The sequence below is a fragment of the Cricetulus griseus genome, chromosome X (genome assembly GCF_003668045.3).
Source record: "Cricetulus griseus strain 17A/GY chromosome X, alternate assembly CriGri-PICRH-1.0, whole genome shotgun sequence".
In the NCBI taxonomy this organism is placed as follows: Eukaryota; Metazoa; Chordata; class Mammalia; order Rodentia; family Cricetidae; genus Cricetulus; species Cricetulus griseus.
The window spans coordinates 71,718,471-71,743,541 of record NC_048604.1 but is presented as its reverse complement, the minus strand read 5'-3'; the positions used below and the strand labels follow the sequence as shown (position 1 = coordinate 71,743,541).

Genomic DNA, 25,071 nt, shown 5'->3' with positions numbered 1-25,071 from the left:
ATTATGACACCAACCCAGCCACAAAATCTTTGGCCTATAATTTGTTCTGCCTGCTAGATGTGCTGGGGTAAAGGTGACACAGAACTTGTGGGAATGGGAAGTGAGGCAGGGGGAGAGACTGGAAGGAAAGGAAGAAGGGAGTAAGGTAGGATTATTACATGACACAAGAATAAATAAAAAAAGAAAAAATATGGATTCCAATCTAATTTCTGCTGAAAAAGAGTGGAAAAGTTTTGAAGAAAATGTGTGAACACAAACATATCAAAGATTATAATTGGCAGTCTTCCCCTGAACGTGGATGTCAGTTAGGAGGCCTGGGATATCTATGGGGCCTCTGGTAGTGGATCAGTATTTATCCCTAGTGTGCGATTGGACTTTGGGAGTCCATTCCACATAGAGGGATACTCTCTCATGCTAGACACATGGGGGAGGGCCTAGCCCTGCCCCAAATGATATGACAGACTCTGAAGTTTCCCCCATGGAAGGCCTCACCCTCCCTGGGAAGCAGAAATGGGATGGAATGGGGGGGTCAGTAGAGGGCAGGGGAGGAGGGAAGGGAGAGGGAACTCGGATTGACATGTAAAAGAAGTCTGTTTCTAATTTAAATTTAAAAAGGAAAAAAGCAACCAAAAAATAAAACCAAATTTCACAGTTAAAAAAAATAATTGGCAGTCTTTAAGTATATTTTTATAGCTGGATAGCCATGACCATAATAGGACAGTCGACACTTAAAAAAAGGAAAGAAACATAACATTTAGTAAACACTCTCCATTTGTCTACTATTACCCTAAGACTACCACTAATCTACATTCCTTGTAGATTAGCCAAATAGAGAAAATTTATGCAAATATAAGCCGAAAACATTTGATGTTTTTTTTTTTTTTCTGGTGCTGGAAATCAAACCCAGAGCTTCAGACACAGTAGGCAAGTAATCAACAACTGAGCTATATTCGTAGCCCAGCAACTGCTATTTAATCATAGTTTTCTTTCTGACAGAACGACGTTCTCAAGATTTTTCCATATGCTATGTGTCACACTTTTATTGCAGAAAACTGGATATGCATCAGTAAAGCATCCCATATGAAAGAAGTAATGAGGAGACAACTAGATGTTAGTTTGGTTTTTTGTTTGTTTGTTTCTGAAGCAGGGAAAATTAGAATGTGCTATCATCTGTAGGCAATCCCCAGAATCCCAGGCTTGTTTATCCATAATAATTATAAGCAAAGGGAGTTTCTGTAAGGACCCCCAAAAACTTAGAGTGCACAGGATATATAGGAAAATGACAGCAACTCTGACATTAACTTAATGAATGTAAATAAATAAAAATAAAAATTTTCCTACCCCCTAATGCAGTCCCTATAGGCCACCATGAGTTTATGTTGAGTCTGCCCACCTTTCTGAAAGAAAAGTGTAACTTCCATTTCCTTTTTTCTGCCTCTTTCTTTCGGGTGGAAGGTAGAAGTTAAGTATGCTTTCTCTGGTGCTCTCTGTAAGGCCCCCCTCCTTGCCATGTGGCTGATTGCCATGTGGCTGACCTCCATGTTGGCTTCAAACATCATGGCATTTTTCCATTCTTCATTCTCCTCCTCCGGGCAGCTGCTGAGATTTACAACTTGTCTGCCTTGGAGTTTTTCTTTGAAACTCTAATAAAATGTTCCTTTTGAATAAACTTTCATTTTCTTGATTCTCAAAAATTACAAATAAATAAGATTTGGAAGGACCCCATGCCAAGGCAGATGGCTCTCAGAAACTCTGATCTTAAGATTTGTGATTTTAAATCTAAATTAATATAAAAAACATAGCTCCTCGGTTGTATTAAACATCTTTTCAGACTTTGATGGCTTCAGGAACCCAGCACTATCATATTGGAGAACATGGATAAAAATATTTCCATATTCACAAAAAATCCTTTTGGATAGTTCTGGTCTCCAGATCCATAAAAATTGTCAGAGTCTAACCCATTTACTCATTCTAGAAATATTTACTAAAAGTCTACTATGTGGCCTGGGAGTATCACTCAATAGTAGAATATGTGTTTCACATGGATTAGGTCCTAGATTTCATTACTAGCAACACACGAAAAGGGGGTGTCTATTATGTGCAAGGCACCATGTGGCTCTAGGAATACCACAACACCAAAACTGACAAAGCCCTCTGTGTGGAGCCTGAGTGCTAGTGATATGGAATGAAAGATAAACAAATAAGCAAAGTGTATGATATGGATTCCATGATGATAAAAATGGATGAGCAGTTTTTCTTAAAATAGTGGACTAGGTCTCTGTGATAAAATGCTCCAAAAGAATGTATGGATCAGAAGAAATATGGACTGAGTCTGTGCAAATATGAGACAGAAAAATGACCACAGAAAGATAAAACAGATAATTCAAAGGACATATGGCAGGTAGAAGTATACTCCAAAAGCTGTGCACCTATACCTCAGTGACACATGAATGAGTAAAAGGAAAATCTAAGTAACTGTGCAAGAAATACAAATTGGAAAGAAATATCTTACTGTCGTTTGGAAAGCCTGATTAAACTGCTATAGTACATATTTTTTGCATCAAGAACTTGGCCAATCAGAAGAGATATGTCTGAACAAAATGGTACCAAGAGATTTTATCACAGCAAACCAGTCCCTAAATAGAGAAAATTACTTTAAAAAAAAACAATTATTGAAGAATCTCTAGAAAGTACCCGAGGGGCTGAAGCAGAGGTTAAGAGAACTGGTTCCTCTTGCAGAGGACCTGGGTTCAATTCCCAGCACCCACACGGCAGCTCACAACTGTCTGCACCTCTAGTTCCAGAGCATCTAACATACTCTTCTGACCTCCATAGGCAGCAGGCATACATGTGATACACATACATATATACAAGTATTCACATACATACATGAAAAACAAATATTTTACCAAAGAAAGTACTGTAATCATAGATAATGAATGAGGACCACTGGGCTACAGTCATACCTGTGCCCGGTTTACAGGGCACTGGTTCCATGAAGGAAAAAAGGTGGCCAAGAAGACAAATGATTGTTGCCACCATACAATATCCTGACCTTGGTGTGTATGAGAAAAGAATTTCATTATACCCAACCAAGAACCCTGACCACTGGTACCCAGGTTCTCACTCCAAGGAGAGAAGACCACAAAAATTGAGAGTCCCACAGCTTCTCATAAAGGAGTTTGAGATTAAGGGTGCTCTCAGAACACAATGAAATCCTAGTGGGGGGCATTTTGTGTGAGTATTTGTGGTATGTGTGTATGTTTGCATGTTCCAAGTATTCAATCACATGCATATATGCAGAGACATCTCAAGGGTACATGGGGAGGCCATAGGATGACAAATAGGCATATTCCCCCATCTCTATTCACATGATATATTTAGGCAGGCTGTCTCAACTAAAACCCAGAGCTTGCTTGTACAGACCACCACATCTGCCTGGCATTTACATGGCACTGGTAATCTAACTCTGATCCTGACATTTACATGGCAAGCATTTTACCTCCTAAGACACTTTGCCGGGTCTATTTTTGTTGTTTGGTTTTGTTGTTTCGTTTGGGGACAGGATATCAATGTGTAGCTCAAGCTGGACTTGAATTTTTAATCCTTTTGCATTAGCTGCCCGAGTGCTGAAATCACAAGCATAAAACACCACACCCAGCTACTTAAAATGAGTATTTTGTGGTAAGCAATTAAGGATAATTTGGAAGCTTCTTGGTTCTCTAAATCACAGGCCCTCCTCTTTATGAAGGAGACTCAAAAATAGAAATAGCTATGAAGAGCCCATCTAGGGTCAAAGAAAGACTGAAATGTTGGTCATAAAACTACTATAAGCCCAAAAATAGGAAGTATAATAAATGCAATAAAAATTTATTAGAGACGCACAATAGTAGATTTAAGCTACAGGAAGGAACAATCAGCAAACTTGAAGATAGATCAAGAGTTTCTAATCTAAAAAAAAGACAGAAAAATAAGAATCGCAAAATGTGATGCCACTAAGCACACCAATATACAACAAGAAATAACAAAAGAGATGACAGGAAAATATTTTAATAACTAATAGTGAGAAATCCACAATTTTATGAAAACTATATATGCAAAAGCCTAAAAATCTAAATATAGTACATTTAAAAAATACCCAAACTCAGGGAAATGCATGAATATTCTGAAATACAAAGCCAAAGAGAGTCTTAAAAGCAACAACAAAACCTCTCAAGACATATAAGAAAACTACAGTTGGACAGACAGAGTAGAGATCATAGGGAAGGAGGTGGGCCAATTGGGGAGGGTGATAGGAGTGTATGACAGAGGGGAAGGAAGGAAAAAGGATAACTAACACAGAGGATGCTTGAAAAAATCCATATGGAAAACTACTGTTTCATAAACTCCACACACACACACACACACACACACACACACACACACACACACACACACACACTTTTTCACACACGTGAGTTTAAATGGAGTTACCATAAAGAGAAGATAATGCTCCTCCAAGAAGCCATAGATGGCCAAATAAAAAGCCCAGTGCCAGGTAAGGTGTACCTTTACTCAACTTGTTGGTTGGAAGTGGGCAGAAAATCCCCAAACATCGTAGAATATTGCTGTTATTAACCCACCAGAACTGGATGGTAAGACCCTTTTACTAAAAATACAACACATTTTTTGTCACAGGACTTGGAGAAATCTAGTTGTTACTGATCAGGCAGCTACTTCCCAGGTAGTTAGCTTTCACACTCCTGGAAGGTGCTATGCAGGCTTCTGGGAGAAAGTCATCAAGAGTCTTTACCCAGCTCTGAACTCTATTCATGGGTGCAATAGCGTCTTGAAGGACATAGAGAACACAATGCACTTTCTTATTCAACTTAAGGCCCACTCCTTAGAAGGAAGTACATGTCTACTACTATAAATCTGTTCAAGGACCTGTGATAAGGGAGCTCATACACTTCAGACACAAACCTACTACTATTAGTTTTCTAAATGGATGCAACATAAAACTGTTCTGTAAACATATTTCTGTGGGGTATGAAGTTAGGAGGGAGGTGGGATGGAGGGGTACTAGGAAGAATTGAAGGGCAGTAGTAGTGAATAGATATGCTCAAAAACATTGTACAATTGTATAAAATTTTCAAAGACAAAAAGAATTTAAATGACATATAATTACTAACAAATAAAAATGTTCTGCTGTGGGAAGAAACATCAGTATGAACTATGTTATCATTTTGACTTAATTCAAATATGTGTCATCTACATGTTACAGTGAGTCGAACATATTATATATTTAATACTAGAAAGGTTTAGAATTAATATACTAGTTACTGTTCTCTAGACTTACCCTTAATTCTTTCATGGCCTGCCCACAGAAGCTTCTCCTCCAAGCCCACCCCTATGCCCTAGGTACTCAGCATCATGGAGTAGACCAAGGGTTCCTCTAGTTATTCCTGATGGCCCCTTTAAGACTTTCCTTCTAGCCCATCTCAAGTCCTTTGTGACTTCTCAAACCCGCAGAATATCTCTTTTATCAGGGACCCAAAGCTGCCACACTAGAAAGGGACGCAGGTGGGGGACATCCATTCTCCTTTCCTGTCCTCCATTCCATCTCACCCAATCTGGCCTTATTCCTGCTTTAACCTGAACACAGGAGACCCTACTCTAGACAACCTTCACCCCGATATACTTTACCTCTTGGTATGAACCCAGATTTCCCTTGTTGTTTCCCACTGCCCCTCTCAATTTTTCATTCAACCTAATCTCTATTCCTTAGTTATTCTCCATTGACCAACATAATGGATCTACACCAGGGACCCCACCCCTACTACAGTTGGCTGAGACCCAGAACCACTCTCTACCAGGAACTATAGCCACTACTACCCTTGGCTGGTACTCAGAGAACTCACAGCTGCCACAATTGGGCAACACGAGCCAAAGAACATAATACCAACTCAACAAAGATGAGATGAGATATCTGCACCAAGAAATGCCTCAAACATCATAACTCCACTAAATCTATATCTCAGTGCAAGAACATAATTATGAACAACCAAGATAGAGTGCCTCTCCCAGAAGCCAGCATTCATATTGTATTAGGCCCAGAAAAAAGTAACCTATCCAAAACACACAAGACAAAGACTTCAAAATGACAGTTATGAATATGTTCAAAGACCTTAAAGAGGATATGAATGAATAGTGTAATGAAGACCATGAAATCACAAACAGTTGAATGAAATAATAAAAACGAAGACATTAAGGTAGAATTTAACAAAGAAATAAAATCACTAAAAGTAAACCCAAAGTGAAATATATCTGGAAATAAAAAATTCAAACCTCAGAAATAAGTGTCACCAATATATTAAGAGACAAAGAAGAAAGAATTTCATAGAAGAAGAAATGGAAAGCTCAGTCAAAGAAAATGTTAAATTAAAAGAAAACTCAGGCACAAAACATCCAGGAAGTTTGGGGCACTATGAAAACAACAAAGCTACAAATAATAGGAATTGAGAAAGGAGGAGAAGGAACACAGGTCAAAGGCAAAGAAACTATTTTAAACAAAATCATAGAAGAAATTTTTCCCAACCAAAATACAATAATGCCTATCAAGGTACAAGAGATATACCAAGTATCAAACAGACAGGACAAGAAAAGAAATTCCCCACAACACAAAATCAAAACATAAAATGTACAGAATAAATAAATAATATTAAAAGCTGCAAGAGAGCCCACATTTGGGCACCTTGCTTGGAGCGACCCAGGGCCTGAGGAGTGAGCTCTGTGGATCCCATCCCAGCGGGGTCCAGCCCAGCCAGAGACTGGCAGCCAGTGCCATACTCCCTTTCTCTGCCCACAAGACAAGCTTGGGCCTGTTTCTGGCCCACATTCTGGAACCCTGCTTGGAGCCACCTAAGGCCTGGGGACAGTGCTCTTGCAGACCCCATCCCAGTAGGGTCCAGACTACTCAGAGACTGCCAGCCAGTGTCCTAGTCCCTGTCTCTGCCCACAGGACGAGGAAGGGGAGAGCCATCAGAGTATTGGACCTGCTTGCACCCACTAGAAGGGAACCTTGGTCCCGTACTCACCAGGAGAGGAAGAGACTCCTTCTGCGCACACTGGAAGAAGAGATGGGAAAAAAACAATATAAAAACACATACAACAACAGAAAAACCAATATGACACCACTGGAGTCTAGGGACCTTACACCAGCAACACCTGAACATCCCAACACAGATGAAGCAGAAGAGAAGGACCTTAAATCAACTTCATAAAAATGATAGAGGCCCTCAAAGAGGATATGAGAAAATCCCTTAAAGAAATGGAAGAAAATTCAAAACAAGGAATACAAGAAACGAAAAATTCTCTTAAAGAAAGCCAAGAAAAAACAATCAAACAGATGAAAGAAACAGTTCAAGACCTGAAAACTGAAATAGAGACGATTAAAAAAACACAAACTGAGGGAATGCTGGAAATAGAAAAGCTGGGTAAACGATCAGGAACTACAGATGGAAGCGTAACCAACAAAATACAAGAGATGGAAGAGAGAATCTCAGGCATTGAAGATACACTAGGAGAAATAGATTCACCAACCAAAGAAAATCTTAAGTCCAAAAATTCCCTAACACAAAATACCCAGCAAATATGGGATACCATGAAAAGACCAAACCTAAGAACAATAGGTATATAAGAAGGTGAAGAAACCCACCTCAAAGGTGTAGAAAACATATTCAACAAAATCAGAGAAGAAAACTTTCCCAACCTAAAGAAAGATGTGCCAATGAAAGTACAAGAAGCAAAAGAACACCAAACAGAATGAACCACAAAAATTCCCCTATCCACATAATAATAAAAATGCCAAATATACAGAATAAAGAAAGAATATTAACAGCAGCTAAGGAAAAAGGTCAAGTAACATATAAAGGCAAACCTATCAGAATTACACCTGACATCTCCATGAAAACCCTGAAAGTCAGAAGGTCCTGGATAGATATTCTACCAACACTAAGAGACCACAGATGCCAGCCCAGACTACTATACCCAGCAAAGCTTTCAACCACTATAGATGAAGAGAAAAAGATATTCCATAACAAAACAAGATTTAAATAATACATATCCACTAATCCAGCCCTACAGAAAGTTCTGGAAGGAAAACTCCAACCTAAAGAATTTAACTACAACCAAAAATCATAGGCAATAGATAATCCCAGTTTACCAACATCCAAAAGAAAAAACGGGAGGAAATCACAAACAAATCCACCACCAAAATAAATACAAAACAAACAAGAACGAACAATCAATGATCATTAAAATCCCTCAATATTAATGGTCTTAACTCACCTATAAAAAGACACAGGCTAACAGAATGGATAAAAAGACAGAATCCATCCTTCTGCTACATACAAGAAACACACCACAACTTCAAAGACAGATGGTACCTCAGAGTCAATGGTTGGGAAAAGATTTTCCAATCAAACGGAACCAAGAAACAAGCAGGGGTGGCAGTCCTAATATCTAACAAATTAGACTTTAAACTAAAAGCAATCAAAAGAGGTGAAGGAGGTCATTTCATATTCCTCAAAGGAGAAAGCCATTAAGATGATGTCTCATTTCTGAACATCTATGCCCCCAAAACAAAGGCATCGACATTTGTAAAAGAAACATTACTAAAAGTCAAATCACATATAAAACTTCACACACATATAGTGGGAGACTTCAAAACCCCACTCTCACCACTAGACAGGACTACTAGACAGAAATTTAACAAAGAAACAAAGGAACTAAAAGAAGTTATACACAATTGTGTTTAACAGACATCTATAGAACATTCCATCCAAACACAAAATAATATACCTTCTTTTCAGCACCACATGGAACCTTCTCTAAAATCGACCAGATACTTGGCAACATAGCAAACCTCAACAGGTACAAAAAATGGCATAACCCCCTTTATCTTATCAGACCACCATGATTTAAAGTTAGAATTCAACAACAACACAAATTGCAGAAGACCTACAAATTCATAGAAATTAAATAATGCACAACTGCACAATTCCTGGGTCAAGGAAGAAATAAAAAAGAAATTGAAGACTTCCTAGAATTCAATGAGAATGAAAACACAACATACCCAAACTTATGGGACACTTTGAAAGCAATGTTAAGAGGAAGGTTCATAGCACTATGTGCCAGGATGAAGAAACTGGAGAATAGTCACACTAGAGAATTCACAGTACAACTGAAAGCTCTAAAACAAAAAGAAGCAAACTCACCCCAGAGGAGTAGATGCCAAGAAATAATCAAATTGAGGGTTGAAATGAATAAAGTAGAAACTAAGGTAACAGTACAAAGAATAAATGTAACAAAGAGTTGGTTCTTGGAGAAAATCAACAAGATAGAAAACATTTATCCAGACTTACCAAAAGGCAGAGAGAGAACATGCAAATTAACAAAATCAGAAATGAAAAGGGAGACATAACAACAGACACAGAGGAAATCCAGAGAATCATCAGGTCATACTTTGAAACCTTGTACTCTTCAAAATTCAAAAATCTAAAGGAAATGGACAATTTTCTGGATAGATATCACTTACCAAAATTAAATCGAGAAGAGATAAGCAATTTAAATAGACCTATAACCCCTAATGAAATAGAAGCAGTCATCAAAAAAAAAGCCCAGAGCCATAAGGCTTCAGTGCAGAATTCTACAAGAAATTCAAAGAACAGCTAATAGCAATTCTCCTCAAAGTGTTCCACACAATAGAAGCAGAAGGGTCATTGTCAAACTCCTTTTATGAGGCTTCAATAACTTGGTACACAAGCCAAACAAGACACAATTAAGAAAGAGAACTACAGGTCAATATCCCTCATGAACATTGATGCAAAAATAAATAAAATACTGGCAAATCAAATCCAAAACACATCAGGAAAATCATCCACCATGTTCAAGTAGGCTTCCTCCAAGGGATGCAGGGATGGTTCAACATAGGAAAATCTATCAGTGTAATCCACAATATAAGCAAATTGAGAAAGAAAAATCGTATGATCATCCAACTAGATGCTGAAAAAGCCTTTGACGAAACCCAGCACCCCTTCATGATAAAGGTCTTGGCGATATCAGGAATAACAGGAACATAAACAAACATAATAAAAAGCAATATACAGTAAAGAAACAGCCAACATCAAACTAAAGGGACAGAAACACAAGGCAATTCCTCTAAAATCAGGAACAAGACAAGCCTGTCCATTCTCTCCATATCTCTTCAATATTGTACTAGAGCAATCAGACAACAAAAGGAGATCAAAGGGATACAAATTGGAAAGGAAGAAGTCAAATTTTCACTATTTGCAGATGATATGATAGTCTACATAAGTGACCCGAAAACTCTACCAGGGAAGTCCTCCAGCTGATAAACACATTCATCAAAGTTGCAGGATAAAATATTAACTCAAAAAAATCAGTAGCCCTACTATATACAGAAGATAACTGGGCTGAGAAAGAAATCAGAGAAACATCACCCTTTACAATTGCGACAAGCAACATAAAATACCTTGGGGTAATGCTAAGTAGACAAGTGAAAGACCTGTATGGCAAGAATTTTGAGTCTTTAAAGAAAGAAATTAAAGAAGATACCAGGAAATGGAAAGATCTTTCCATGATCTTTGATAGGTAGGATCAACATAGTAAAAATAGCAATCTTACCAAAAGCAATCTACAGATTCAATGAAATCCCCATCAAAAACACACTACAATTCTTCACAGACCTTGAAAGAACAATTCTCAACTTTACATGGAAAAACAAAAGACTCGGGATAGCCAGAACAACAATATAGAGCTATAGTCCTGAAAAGGGCTTCATATTGGCACAAAAATAGACAGGTAGACCAATGGAATCGAATTGAAAACCCTGATATTAAACCACATACCTACAAACATCTGATTTTTGACAAAGAAGCTAAAATTATACAATGGAAAAAAGAAAACACCTTCAACAAATGGTGCTGGCATAACTGGATGCTGGCATGTAGAAGACTGCAGATAGAAGCATATCTATCAAAATGCACAAATCTTAAGTAAAAATGGATTAAAGACCTCAACATGAATCCAGCCACACTGAACCTCTTAGAAGAGAAGGTAGTACCCTCAAACGAATTGGTACGGAGACAACTTCCTGAATATAACACTAGTAGCACAGACACTGAGATCAACAATTAATAAATGGGACCTCCTGAAACTGAGAAGCTTCTATAAGGCAAAGGACAAACTCAACAAAACAAAATGGCAGCCCACAGACTGGGAAAAGATATTCAGCAACTACACATCTGACAGAGAGCTGATTTCCAAAGTATACAAAGAACTAAAGAAGCTAGTCACCAAAACACCAACTAATCCAATTAAATTGTGAGGTATAGAACTAAATAGAGAATTCTCAATGGAGGAATCTAAAAACGCTGAAAGACACATAAGAAAGTGCTCAACATCCTTAGCCATCAGGGAATGCAAATCAAAACAACTCTGAGATACCATCAGAATGGCTAAAATCAAAAACACCAATGACAGTTTATGCTGGAGAGGATGTGAAGAAAGGGGAACACTCCTCCACTGTTGGTGGTGGGGGTCACAACTTGTACAATCACTTTGGAAATCAGTATGGAGGTTCCTCAGGAAAATGGGAATCAGCCTACCACAAGATCCAGCAATTCCACTCTTAGGCATATATCCAAATGATGCACATTCATACAACAGGGTCATCTGTTCCACCATGTGCATAGCACCATTATTTGTAATAGCCAGAATCTGGAAGCAACCCAGATGCCCCTCAACTGAAGAATGGATGGAGAAAATGTGGTACATTTACACAATGGAGTACTACTCAATGGGGAGAAAAAAACAATGGAATCTTGAAATTTGCAGGAAAATGGATGCAACTAGAAGAAACCATCCTGAGTGAGGTTACCTAGTAGCAAAAAGAAAAACATGGTATGTACTCACTCATATATGGATTTTAGATTTAGAGCAAAGGATTACCAGCCTACAATCCACACCGCCAGGGAAGCTAGGAAACAAGAAGGACCCTAGGAGAGACACACATGGTCCCCTAGAGAAGGGGAAAGGGACAAGATCTCCTGAGGTAATAGGGAACATGGGACGAGGGGAGAGGGAGCTAGAAAAAAGAAAAGGGGAGAGGTGGAGGGGAAAGGAGGACATGAGAGAGCAAGAAGATTTACTCAGGGGAAGAATAGAGGAGAGCAAGAAAAAGAGATACCATCATAGAGGGAGCCAATATAGGTTTAAAGAGAATTCTGGCACTAGGGAAATGTCCAGAGATCTACAAGTTTGACCGCAATTAACAATCTAAGCAATAGTCAAGAGGCTACCGTAAAAGCCCTTCTCCGATAATGAGATTGATGACTACCTTATATGCCATTCTAGAGCCTTCATCTAGTAGCTGATGGAAGCAAAAGCAGACACCCACAGCTAAACACTGAGGTGACCTGTGGAATCCAGTTGCAGAGAGAGAGGAGTGATGACATAGAAACAGCTGACCTGAACAAGGTGTTGCTCATGGACCCCAGACTGATAGCTGGGAAACCACCATAGGACTGACCCAGACCCCCTGAATGAGTATGTCAGTTTCAAGGCCTAGGCAATCTATGGAACCTCTGGTAGTGAATCAGTATTTACCCCCATTTCACAAATGGACTTTGGGAGCCCACTCTACATAGAGGGATACTCTCCCAGCCTTGACTCATGGGGGAGGGTCTAGGCCCTGCTCCAATGTTATGACAGACTTTGAAGATCCCCCTATGGAAAGCCTCACCCTCCTTGGGGAGCAGAAATGGGGTGGGGTCAGTGGTGGAGGGGATGAAGAGGGAACTGGGATTGACATGTAAAAGAAGCTTGTTTCTAATTTCAAATTGGTCTAATTACAATTATAAAAAGAAAAAAACAAAGAAAAAAGCTTCAAGAGAAAAAGACCATGTCACATATAAAGACTGCTGTATTACACCTGACATTTCAATGGAGATTCTGAAAGCAAGAGGGCCTGGGTAGATGTTTTATATCTTCTAAGAGACTACATTTGCCAGCAGAGACTACTATACCCAGCCAAACTCTCCATCGTAATACAGGGAGAAAGAAAGACATTCTATGATAAAACCGATTTAAGCACTATCTACCAATCCAGCTCTACAGAAGGAACTAGAAGTAGAACTTCAGACTGAAGAGAAAGTTAGCTACACTAAAGTAGATACAATGAATAAATAGTCCCAGAACAGTTGGTCAAAAGAGGAAGGAAAAATATACACCATAACAACAAAAAGATATGGGTAATAAACATTGCTCACTAATAAGCCTTGATTTTAATAGTCTTAATTTCACAATAAAAATACATTCTGCTGCATCCAGGAAACTCACTTTACAACCAAGGACAGATATTACCTCAGGGTAAAAGGACAGTATAAAGGTTTTTCCAATAAAATGGACCCCCAAAATCAAGCAGCCATTTTAATAGTTGAGCAAGATGACTTCAAATCAAAACTAATCAGAAGAGACTAGAAGGACACTGCATACTCATCAAAGAAAAAAAACCACCAAGAGGATATTGCAATTTTTAACATCTATGGACCAAACACAAGGGAACCCACGTTCATAAAAGACATACTACTACAAATAAAATCACGTATTGACCCTCACACTGTGATAAAGGGTGACTTCAATACCTCACACTCACCAGCAGACAGGTTATCCAGGCAATAACTTGACCAAAAAAAAAAAAAAAAAAAAAAACACACCTGCTGTAGTTAAATTACGTCATGAATCAACTGAACCCAATAGACATCTACAGAACATTTCACCCAAACACTAAAAAATATTCTTTCTTCTCAGCAGCCCATGGAACTTTCTCAAATTGACCACATATTACAGTACAAAGTTATAAAAAATAGAAATGGTATTCTGCAACCTACATGACCATCATGGATTAAAGCTGTATATCAATAACAAAAAAAAAAAATAGCAGGAAGTATACAAACTCAGGGAACTTAAAAACCACAAACAAATGAAATTGTGTCGAGCCAGAAATCAAGAAAAAGTTAAAAACTTTTTAGAATTTAATAAAAATGAAAATACAATATACCCAAACCTATGATATATAGTGAAGGCAATTCTAAGAGTCAAGATCATAGCACTAAATGTCCATATAAAAAAGACTAGAGAAGTTCCATATTTAAAACTTGACAACATACTTGAAAGCTCTGGGAAAATAATAAGCAAAAATGCCCAAGAAGTGTAGATGGGAGAAAATAAACACAGGGCTAAAATCAGTAAAATAAAACAAGCAAGCTTAAAAACTCAAAGAATCAAACAAAGAGTTGGTTCTTTAAGAGTATCAACAACACAGACAAACCTTTACAAAATTAACCAAAAGATGGAATGAAGATCCAAGTTAATAAAATTAGGAATGAAAAGGCAGACATTACAATAGAAACTGAGGTAGTTTGGAGAACCATTAGAGCATACTTTTAAAATCTTTATTCCACCAAACTGGAAAACCTAAATGTAAAGGTGAATTTCTTGATGAATATGACCTACCAAAGTTAAATCAAGATCAAATAAGCATTTTAAACAGACCCATAACCCCTAGTAAAGTAGAAGCAGAATCAGTAATTAACCATACCCCCCCAAAAAAGGGTCATATAGATTCAGTGCAGAATTCTGTCAGACCTTCAAAGAAGAAACAAAGTCTAAATCCTTCAAATTAAATTTCAAAATAGAAAGTGAAGGAACACTTCCTAATTCATCTTTACAAAGCCACTATTTCCCTGACACCAAAACCACACAAAGGCTAAACTAAAATAAATAAATAAATAAATAAATAAATAAATAAATAAATAAATAAATAAATAAAAGAAAATGAAAACTACACACCAATTATCCCTTAGGAACATGGATGCAAAAACTCAACACTCAAAAAATACTTCTAAACCAAATCCAAGAACATGTCAAAAAGATTATCCACCATGATCTATCAAGTTGGTTTCATCCCAAAGATGAAGGATGGTTCAACATACATAAATCAATGAATGTAATCCACCACATAAACAGACTGAAAGACAAAAACCACATGATCATCTGATTAGATTCAAAAAAGGCATTTGAGAAAGCCAACATACCTTCATAATAAAAGTACTGGCCAGACTACAGATAAAATGGACATATCTCAACATAATAAAGGGAGTTTATTGAATGAACACCAACAACCAACATCAACCTATATGGAGAGGAACTCAAAGTGTTTCCACTAAAATCAGGAACAAGATAAGGATTGCTATTCTCTCCAGACATATCCAATACAGTACTTAAAGTCTTAGCTAGAATAATAAAACTGAAGGAGATGGGGGATATAAAAAGGAAGGGAAGAAGTCAATATACCTTTATTTTCCAATGATATGAATTATTTCAGAAAAGACTCTAAAGACTCTCCCAGGAAAATCTACAACTGATAAACACTTTCAACAAATTAATAGACAAAAATCAGTAGTCTTCCTATATGCAAATGACAAATAGTCTGGGTGGGGGGAATCAGGGAAATACTTCCTTTCACAATAACCTCAAAAAAAATCTTGGGGTGATTCTAAACAAGAAAACAAAAGACTTTTATATTAAAAATTTTAAGGCACTGAAGAAAGAAATAGAAGAAGACATCAGAAGATGGATATACCTCCCGGGTTCATAGATCGATAAAATAAATATTGTGAAAATGGTCATTTTTTTGTATTTATACATTCTTTATTCCTTCATCTTCAGTAGAACATCTTGGCTGATTCCATTTTTATTTAAATTAGAAACAAGCTTGTTTTACATGTCAATCCCTCCTCCCCTGTCCCCCACAAACTCCCCATCCCATCCCCTTTCTGTTCCCCAGGGAGGGTAAGAAGGGTGAGACCTTCCATGGGGGTTCTTCAATGTCTGTCATATCATTTGGAGCAGGGCCTAGGCCCTCTCCATGTGTCTAGGCTGAGAGAGTGTCCCTCTATGTGAAATGGGCTCCCAAAGTCCATTTGTGTACTACGGATAAATACTGATCCACTACCAGAGGTCCCATAGATTGCCCAGGCCTCCTAACTGACACCCACATTCAGGAGTTGTGGTGGCACAGGCCAGTAGGATTTGCTGAAGAAAATGGCCATTCTACCAATAACACATTCAGTGCGATCCCCATTAATAACTCCAACACAATTTATCACAGATGTTGAGGAAACAATTACCAAATTCATATAGAGTCATTGAAACAAATCAGGATAGCTAAAACAATCTTGAATAATAATTGAATTGCTGGAGGTATCACCATCCCAGGTTTCAAGTTTTATTACAGAGTTAGAGTAACAAAACAGCATGGTATTGGCCTAAAAATAGACAAGTTAATCGATATAATAAAATTGAAGACCCAGACATAAGTCCACAGATATATGAACACCTGATTTTTGACAAAAATAAATCCAAAAATATACACTGAAGAAAAGACAGCATCTTCAGCATATGGCGTTGGTCAAGCTGGATATCTATATGTAGATGAATAAGAACAGATCTGTATGTATTGGTCAGCACAAAACTCAACTACAAATGGAACAAGAACATCAACATAGAACAAGATACCCTGAACATGATAAAAGAGAAAGTGCATATTAGGCTTGAAATTCACTGGCTCAGGGAATAGGATACCAATAGTAGTTTTAAGTAGTTAATAGATGGAGCCTCATGGATCAATAAAAGCTTCTATATGACAAAGGTCACCATCATTTTAGCAAAGTGACAGCCTAATAATGGGAAAAATTTATTAATTGTACATCTGCTAGATGACTGGTATCTAGAGCATATAAATAACTAAAAGAACCAAAAGGTCAAGAAAACAAACTGATTTAAATGTGGAATATAGAACTAAATAGTGAGTTCTCAAAAGATGAAGCACAGATGTCTGAGAAACACTTAAAATTATTCAACATCTTATTTTGAGATTTCATCTTACCCTGGTCAGAATGACCAAGATCAATAAAGCAAAAGATAGCAAATGCAGGCAAGGATTCTGGGAAAGGGGAATTCTCATTCATTGCTTGTGGGAGTGCAAACATGTACAGCCACTCTGGAAATTAGTGTGGATGCTCCTTGAAAATTGAAATTGATATATCCCTAAGACTCAGTTATACCATTCTTGAGCATATATGCAAAGGACTATATATCTTACTACTGAGACACTTGCTCATCATGGTCATTACTGCTCTATTCATAACAGCCAGAAACTGGGAACAGCCTAGATATCCATCAGCTAAACCATTACTGTAAATGTACCTTTACAAAATGGAACATGGAACACTATTCAGCCATTAAGAAAAATGAAATCTGAAGGTAAATGGATGGAGCTATAGAGACATTCTCACATCCTTTCCAGCATTTGTTATTTTCTCTTTTCTCGATAATAGCCATTCTGACTAGGGTAAGGTGGAAACACAAAACAGTATTCATTCATATCTGATGACTAAGGATGTCAAATGCATTTTGAAATATTTGTTTTCTGTTCAGTGCTTAACCCAGTTATTGATTACCAAGATTTTTATTTTGGTATTTAATTTTGACAGTTACTTATATATTCTATATAGTAACTACCTAGCAATGTGTGTGACGTTATCTCAAAAAACTAAAACCCAGCCAAACCACTCCTGGGTATTTGACCAAAGAACATATTCCCAGAATACCCAGAAATATTTCCACATCCTTGCTTATTATTGTTTTCTTCACAAGAAATGGAATCAGCCTAGACGCCAATTGACAGATGAATTGAAGATGAAAATATGATACAAACACACAATGGAATTTTATTCTGCAATAAAGTAAAATGAAATCTGGAGGTAAATCAATGGAATGGAAAAATTATACTTAGTGAAATATATATATATATATAATATATATATATATATATATATATCGGTCTAAACTTCTAATTTTTATATATGTGTATTTTTATGGGAGTGAGTATGGGTATAGATCATAAAATAAAGAAGGCACCCATTGGGAGGAAAGCAAGCATTAAGGAAGGCTGTGGTAAGAGTAATAGGGCACATGTGATATCAAAGGGGGCAATGGTATAAGCATGGAAGAGACAGAGAGAGCTAGGAAGGTGATAGGTGATAGGTGATAGGGAGAATCAATCCAAACAAAGGAATGTATGAAAGTGTAAAGAAACTTGATACTTCATACTTTGTGTGTAAAAAAGTAAATAACCAAAAATAAACAAGTTAAAATGAAGAAAAAATAATTTTCAACCACAAATCTCATGCTAAGCAAAACTTTCCAAAATGAAAAAAATGGAGATCAAGATTATTTTTTAAAGGTACAGAATTTACAAAAACTGTTAAAGCTGGAGCTAAAGAGATAGCTCAGTGGGTAAAATGCTTCCCCAAATAAGCATGATGATGTAGTTGGACCACCAGCACCTACAGGAAAAGCTAGGTGGAATAGTGCACACTTCCAATCTCAGCAGACAGGTGGATCGCTAGAGCTTGAGGGAAGTCCAGCCAGCTTAACTAAAAGGACAAGCTCACACTCCTCTCAAAAACAAGACAGATAACAGCTGCCAATGTGTTCCCATACACACATGTGCACATGCACACACAACAAACAGATTACTGTGAGTAAAAGTAAGTGATAGAAGATAATTCAACATCACTCACACCAAAAACAAAAAGAAGTAAAGGCTATGACAAAAGACAACAAAAACACATTTTTCTGTTAACTGATTTAATGAATTATGTGATTTATAAGACTATTTATTGGACTCAAAACATAAAAAATAAAACCTATTTCACAATGATAGCCCAAAGACTGTGTGGGGGACAAGGAGAGGTGTGTAATGATAACTTACAGAAAAAAATGAAAAGAATTAGAATGAAAGAAAACTAAATGGAAATTTTAATATAGCACATTTTGTAAACACATACTGGCTCTCCATTCTTCAGTTTTTCATGACATGTAAAATCATATGAAAGAATTATTAGAAAGGGGCACTAGAGAAGGGACTGGCAGAATGTAAGTGACATGAAGGGAGAAGTGGGGAAAACAGGCACTAGAGTTAACTAGGGAAGAGAGGTCAATTCCGAAGGAGGAAGAGGAAAAAAATAAAACTAAGTGAGATTGAAAAAGGCATAAGGAGGACTAGAGAGATGGCTCAGCTGTTAAGGGCTAGTCTCACAACCAAAAATACAAGAAAAAAGCCTTAAGGAATCATTTTTTATTTACATAAAATTGCATATGATACATTAAGTATATCTATATTTATAAGTATATATGGATATATGCAGTGTGTCAGGTGGGAGGTATGCTATTTGAGCTGATTATTCTAACCCCAATAGTCACTGATTACCTAACAAACACTAGTAACCAGCATGAGAAACCTTTAAAGTTGTTGGTCAGGGGAGTCCAAGAGACTCCCAAAACAATAAAAGTTATTAAAGTTGCCCTTGATTGCCTCCCAGAAGTTGAAGTTAAGTTCCTATTACCCACAAACACCACACACTTTAGACATAGGACTTGGAGGCTCTGAGAAGGATCTGATCTAAAATGACTCCAACCTAAGGACTAGCTTTCCTAGAATCCAAAGGTACCATAAAAGCTGCCAAGGGAGGGATGCAACCAAGAGTCCTACCCAGCTGTGACACCTATGAACAGCAGCAATGACTTAGCATGGCAAGATATCCCTAAAGATACAATAGTGACACTCATTTTGGAAATCACTAACAGTAGTATAATTGGACTTATAAACCATTCAAAAGGAGAGAAATCATGCCTAGTGGTGTAAACCTACCAACTCCTCAGAGCTAATGAGGCCGTGGAACTTAGAGGAGAATACTCTATCACCACTTTATTAGCCTAGCACAATTGTAAGTGAATTTTTAATATGTATCCTTACTCCCACAGATAAGCATAGCTCCCACCCCTCATCAAAAAGCTACTCTTTGCAGCAAAGATCATTATAAAATACCATGACTGGTCAATTTCCAGAGATCAACTGATTGTGGGGTATCCAGCCAGCCCCAGTGGATGCACCTACAATACAATGCATATATATATATCCATGCCAAAGATAGAACATACACCTGTAATCCCAAATACTCAGAAGGCTGTGTTCAAGTCCAGCCTGAGTTACATAGTAAAACCCTATCTCAAGAAAACAAAATCATTTTTAAAATTCTATTTCCTTTACTTCATTAGTAAATAAAACCTGAATTAAGACCTGAGTTGGAAATCACATTTATCTACCACATGTGTAAAAACTAAAGGTAAAAACTATTGCTGGTAAAAATATAAGAACACCCTTTATATTGTTCATGGTGAAGGAATAATTCTGGTGAAATTACTATCCATAAAATATTAAAGTGTAAATATCCAAGTCCCCTGCAATTTCACTCTGATAATTACATATGATGATTATTATTAGTATCATGAGCAAAAAGTTGTATAGCAGTATTATTTATAAAGGTCAAATGCCATAAATATGAAAAAAACAATAAATGTCAATTAATAATAGAATGGACAAAGTATTTATGAAATTTTCACATAATAGAATACTGCATAGTATCAACAATGAAGAATGGGGCATTGCACAGAAACATAGACAAATTGCTAGAGGATAATTATGAATAAGAGTAAATGGTAGGAGAACATTGCACAAGCCAGTGCATAGATGTGTATTTGTGTATTTGGTTGAGTAATATCAACTCATCATAAGAAATCATAATTCAAACACACTGGAATAATAATGGCATCTGAATGCAACCTTAACAAATCCACAAGCAGAAAAACAAGACAAAGTAAGGGGATACTGAATACTATATGATGCACTCTTTTGGTCTCTGTGGGAACCCACACAAGTGGCAGACACAGACACATAAATAAATGTTTAAAAATATATAATTTAAAATGAACTAAAATGGCTATAAAGAAATATTATAAGTAAATATACACCAACAAATTAGTTGTAAAGGAGATGGAAATAATCTTACATCATACTAAAACTTATAAAGACATATAAAGTTTAATGAGCCCTACTTATAAAAAGTGTAATTAGCCATTCAAAATCTTACATTGAGAAAAAGTCCAGGCCCCAAAATTCTCACTAGTATATTTTATCATTTAAAAAGGCCAATGCTAATAATCAACAAGTTATTCTAGAAAATAGGATGCATACTACTTTTGAACTCATGATACAAAGACAGTGTCATAATAAAGCCAAAAAATACCACCACTAAGAACTATAGAACAATATTTATACTAAATATAAAGGCAAGTATTTGCAGCAAAATGTTAGGAAATAAATCCAAAACATATAAAAGAGATTAACGTGGCCATCTGGGATTTATCTAGCTAAACAAGACTGGTTTAATATCTGAAAATTCAATAATGGAATAAAGAATATTCATAAAATAAATGACAAAACCATATTAGCATCTATTCACCTGACATAATTCAATGTCAGTTTATAATAACAAAATATATAAACAAGTTAGAAGAGAATTTTCTCACCTAAGAAATGGCATAATGATAAGGAATAAATGTATTTTAAGAGTAAAGAAAAGATAAAGATGCCCAATTTTACCTTTTTAATTGTCTACATTCTGTATTATTGTCTTTTTATACAGCATTTATTTTTATGTATGTATATGCATGTTTGTAGGTACCTACTAGAATGCCTGCATTCATTTGTGTACAGGTGTGTGACAAAGGCCAAAAGGTGTCATTGTTTATAACTCTCCATCTATTCCTTGGAGGGAAGTTTCTCCCTGAACCTGAGCTCACAATATCTAACTAGGCTGGAAGCCAGTAATGTAATCATCCTATCCCTGTCCCACTTGGTGCTGATAATTTGCAGGGATGCCCAGCTTACTACATGGGTGCTGGGATCTAAAGTCCATTCCTTAGGCCTGTGCAAAAGCACTCTTAACCACTGAGCCCCTCTCTCTAGCCCATAAATTTTATCACCTAATGACATGATCCCATATATAGACAATTCTTTAAAATCCTCTTACAAAATTACCAGATCTAACAAATGAGTTTGGTAAGGTCAATACATAAAACCCAATTGTTAGGTTTATATTTAGTCATAGAGTAGTAACTGCCTAACATGCAAAAGGCAAAGTGTTAGAATGAAAAAAATCAATTGCATTCCTATATATGACTAATGAATAATATTAAAAAGAATTAATAGAGAATTTAATCCACTATAACATAAAAAGAATGAGGTATTTCAGAGTAAAAATTTTTGTATACAGAAAACTGCAAAGGAAATTAAATGGGATCTTATTTCATTTGAAAGGGTCAGGATGGTAATTCTCCCCAATATTAATTTACATACCCAATGCAATTACCATCAAAATTCTAACAGGCTGTTTTATAGTAATTGACAAGAAGATTAAGTTAAACAGAAATGCAAAATACCTACAATAAGAAAAGCAATTTTGTAGAGGTAGAAAGAAAACTGAAGGACTTTCAATTTCTGATTTCTAAATCTATTTGTGTAAAGATGAATATATAAATCTGAAAATATAGAAAAATCCTTATACTTAAAACTAATTAAATATTCCCAGCTGTATCAAAGTAATTCAGCAGAGAAAGTAAGTCTGAAGTCTGATATTATTGTGCTACAAAGACAATTTGATAATAAAAATGAAAAAAAAAGCATTTGAGCCAGTTGTGGTGGCAAATGCATGTAATCCTGGCACTTGGGACTCTGAGACAGGAAGACTGAGAGTTCCAGAGCAGGGCTACATGGTGAGATCCTGTCTCAAAAATAACAAAGACCAACAAACCAAACATCTGAGGCTATATAACTCAGTGCCAGAGCATTTGCCTAGCATCCTGTACAAACCTCTGGGTTCAGTACTCAGCACTGGAGAAAAAGAACCTGGGCCTTTAATACGTGCCATATACAAACATTATCTAGATATAAATCAAACACATAAGGGAAAAGTTAAGTGGTGTATTTTTTCCTATATAATCATCCAGAGAAGCCTGACTTCTTGATTATAAGGTGAGCCAGGGTAGTGTGAAGAACACCCCTTGCATGGGATCAGGGTTGCCAGTGCATACAAAGGAGGGAGCAGAGATGTGAAAGGCCCTGGAGCTTCATTGTTCCTGTACAACCTCTCATGAAACAATGTACAATCTCATCAGTAAAGTATTTTCAGTGGAAACACAAGTCACTGGTTGTTGCTGTTGTTGTATTCTTCCATACCACTGAGGTACTTCCTCAACATATAATTCCTTTTACAGAAAATAAGAAAAAACTCTGTGAGATTTTGTGTTGATCAAAGATTCCTTAGAGAAAGAATGTGAGTTCATAAGACAAAGATAAATTTGAAATCACTGACCTTCAAAACTTTGTACTCCAAGCCTTGTTTTATATTTACTTAAAATTATATATAATAAACAAAACCATGTATATACATATACAGTTCAAATGAAGCTATATCTCTTGAGCTGACAATACTCTCCACAAAGGCCATAAAATATCTTAAAAGTTCCGAGTACCCAGCAAGAGAAACCTCTTTTCAAGCTGTTGGTCAGCATAGTCCAAGAGACTCCCCAAACAATATAGGTTATTGCTGCTGCCCTTGGTTGACTCCCAGAGATTGAAGGTAATTGACTAATGCCAAAAGCATCACACTTTTGACATAGGACACAAAAGATTCCAGCTGAAATCTGACCTAAAAGCCACCTCCCTGAGGTCTAGCTCTCAAAGTTTGAGAAAGAACAGACACAATCAGTAGTCTCACCCAATTGTCATAGCTATGAGTCAAAACAGTGACCAGCATGGCAAGATATCCCAGAAGATTTAATAGTGGCATTCATATCTTGGTGGTAACCACCAACCATCTAACTGTACTTAAGGCATGCTCAAGAGGGAGGAAATCATGCCTGATACTGGAAAATTAGCCAATCACCTGGACCTAGTGAAATCACGAATCTTAGAAGAGCCTACTATTGTCATTTTACTAGACTACCATAATTCCTAACTGCATTTAAATACTTTCCTTATACCCACATATATGTAAAGCTCTCACCTCTCATCAAAGGAGCTTTCCTTTGCAGCAGTTGACACTATCATAAAGCATCATGACTGGCCAAAACGGTGGTGTGGTGTTCAGTTCCACAACAACAATATAAATACTGCACCTAAGGCTCAAGTAACATAGAAGAGGGAATGGAAAGATTGTAAATGCCAGAGGAACAGGAAGTCTGCTGTGATATTGAATCTCCTAGAAATGGCAGGGAAGCTACATCCATGGTACCTCAACAATATGGCTGCCTAACCAGAACCTGAACAATAACATCAATGGACAAGCTATCATGGAAGGGGGAAATATCACAAGGCCTTGCTCATAGACAGAGAGCTACAAGTAAATAATGACTGTTAAGACAGGGAAAATCAGTCTTCCCAAGGGATGTTGGTTATCCAATGCCAAATGGTCAGCCTTGAAACCACATGACTATAAACAACATTAAACAGACTCAGCATGTTGCATTTATATATTTATATTTGTAACAATATTAATCAAAGAAAAACAAGCCATGAATTTGAGAGCTGGGAACATGGGAAAAGTTGATGGAAGGAAAGTAAAGGGGGAAATTTGTAATTATATTTTAATTAAGTTTTTAATTTTTAAAAAAGAAAAAAGTGCAACAACAGACTAGGGAACACTTATCTGATAAAATAATTCTTACCAGAATTATTATTATTATAGCTCAACTGTGTGATGTCATAGATAATTGGGAGCTATGGCTCACTGCCATTGCCCAGCTCCTCCTTTGGCAAAGATAAAAATTCAAAATCTGAATTACAATGGCTGTTGAATGCCCACTGTTCTCTCAATACCTTAGGTAAAAAAAATTGGAAGTCAAGCTCATATATTGACTGTACACATTTTGATATTATCTACAGTTTCAGTCATTCAGAGGATATCTTGGGATGTTCTTCATAGATGGGGAAAGCTTCTATATTAAGATGAAAAATAAATATGATTAAAAGTTAAAAAAGAA

At 36.7% G+C, this 25,071-nt stretch overlaps 1 protein-coding gene across 3 annotated transcripts in view; it reads right to left on the bottom strand.

The window, feature by feature from the left end:
* The window catches only part of LOC100765371 (oligophrenin-1), a 332,542-nt gene that overhangs the window by 86,868 nt on the left and 220,603 nt on the right, over nucleotides 1-25,071 (bottom strand). For 2 of the 3 annotated variants that reach the window (XM_027431711.2, XM_027431713.2), the window contains one exon: nucleotides 7,077-7,106. The exons of the other annotated variant lie outside the window; for it this stretch is intronic. In XM_027431711.2, the coding sequence (XP_027287512.1) occupies nucleotides 7,077-7,106 (30 nt within the window). The remainder of the gene's footprint in view (nucleotides 1-7,076; nucleotides 7,107-25,071) is intronic. 3 annotated transcript variants of the gene reach the window in all.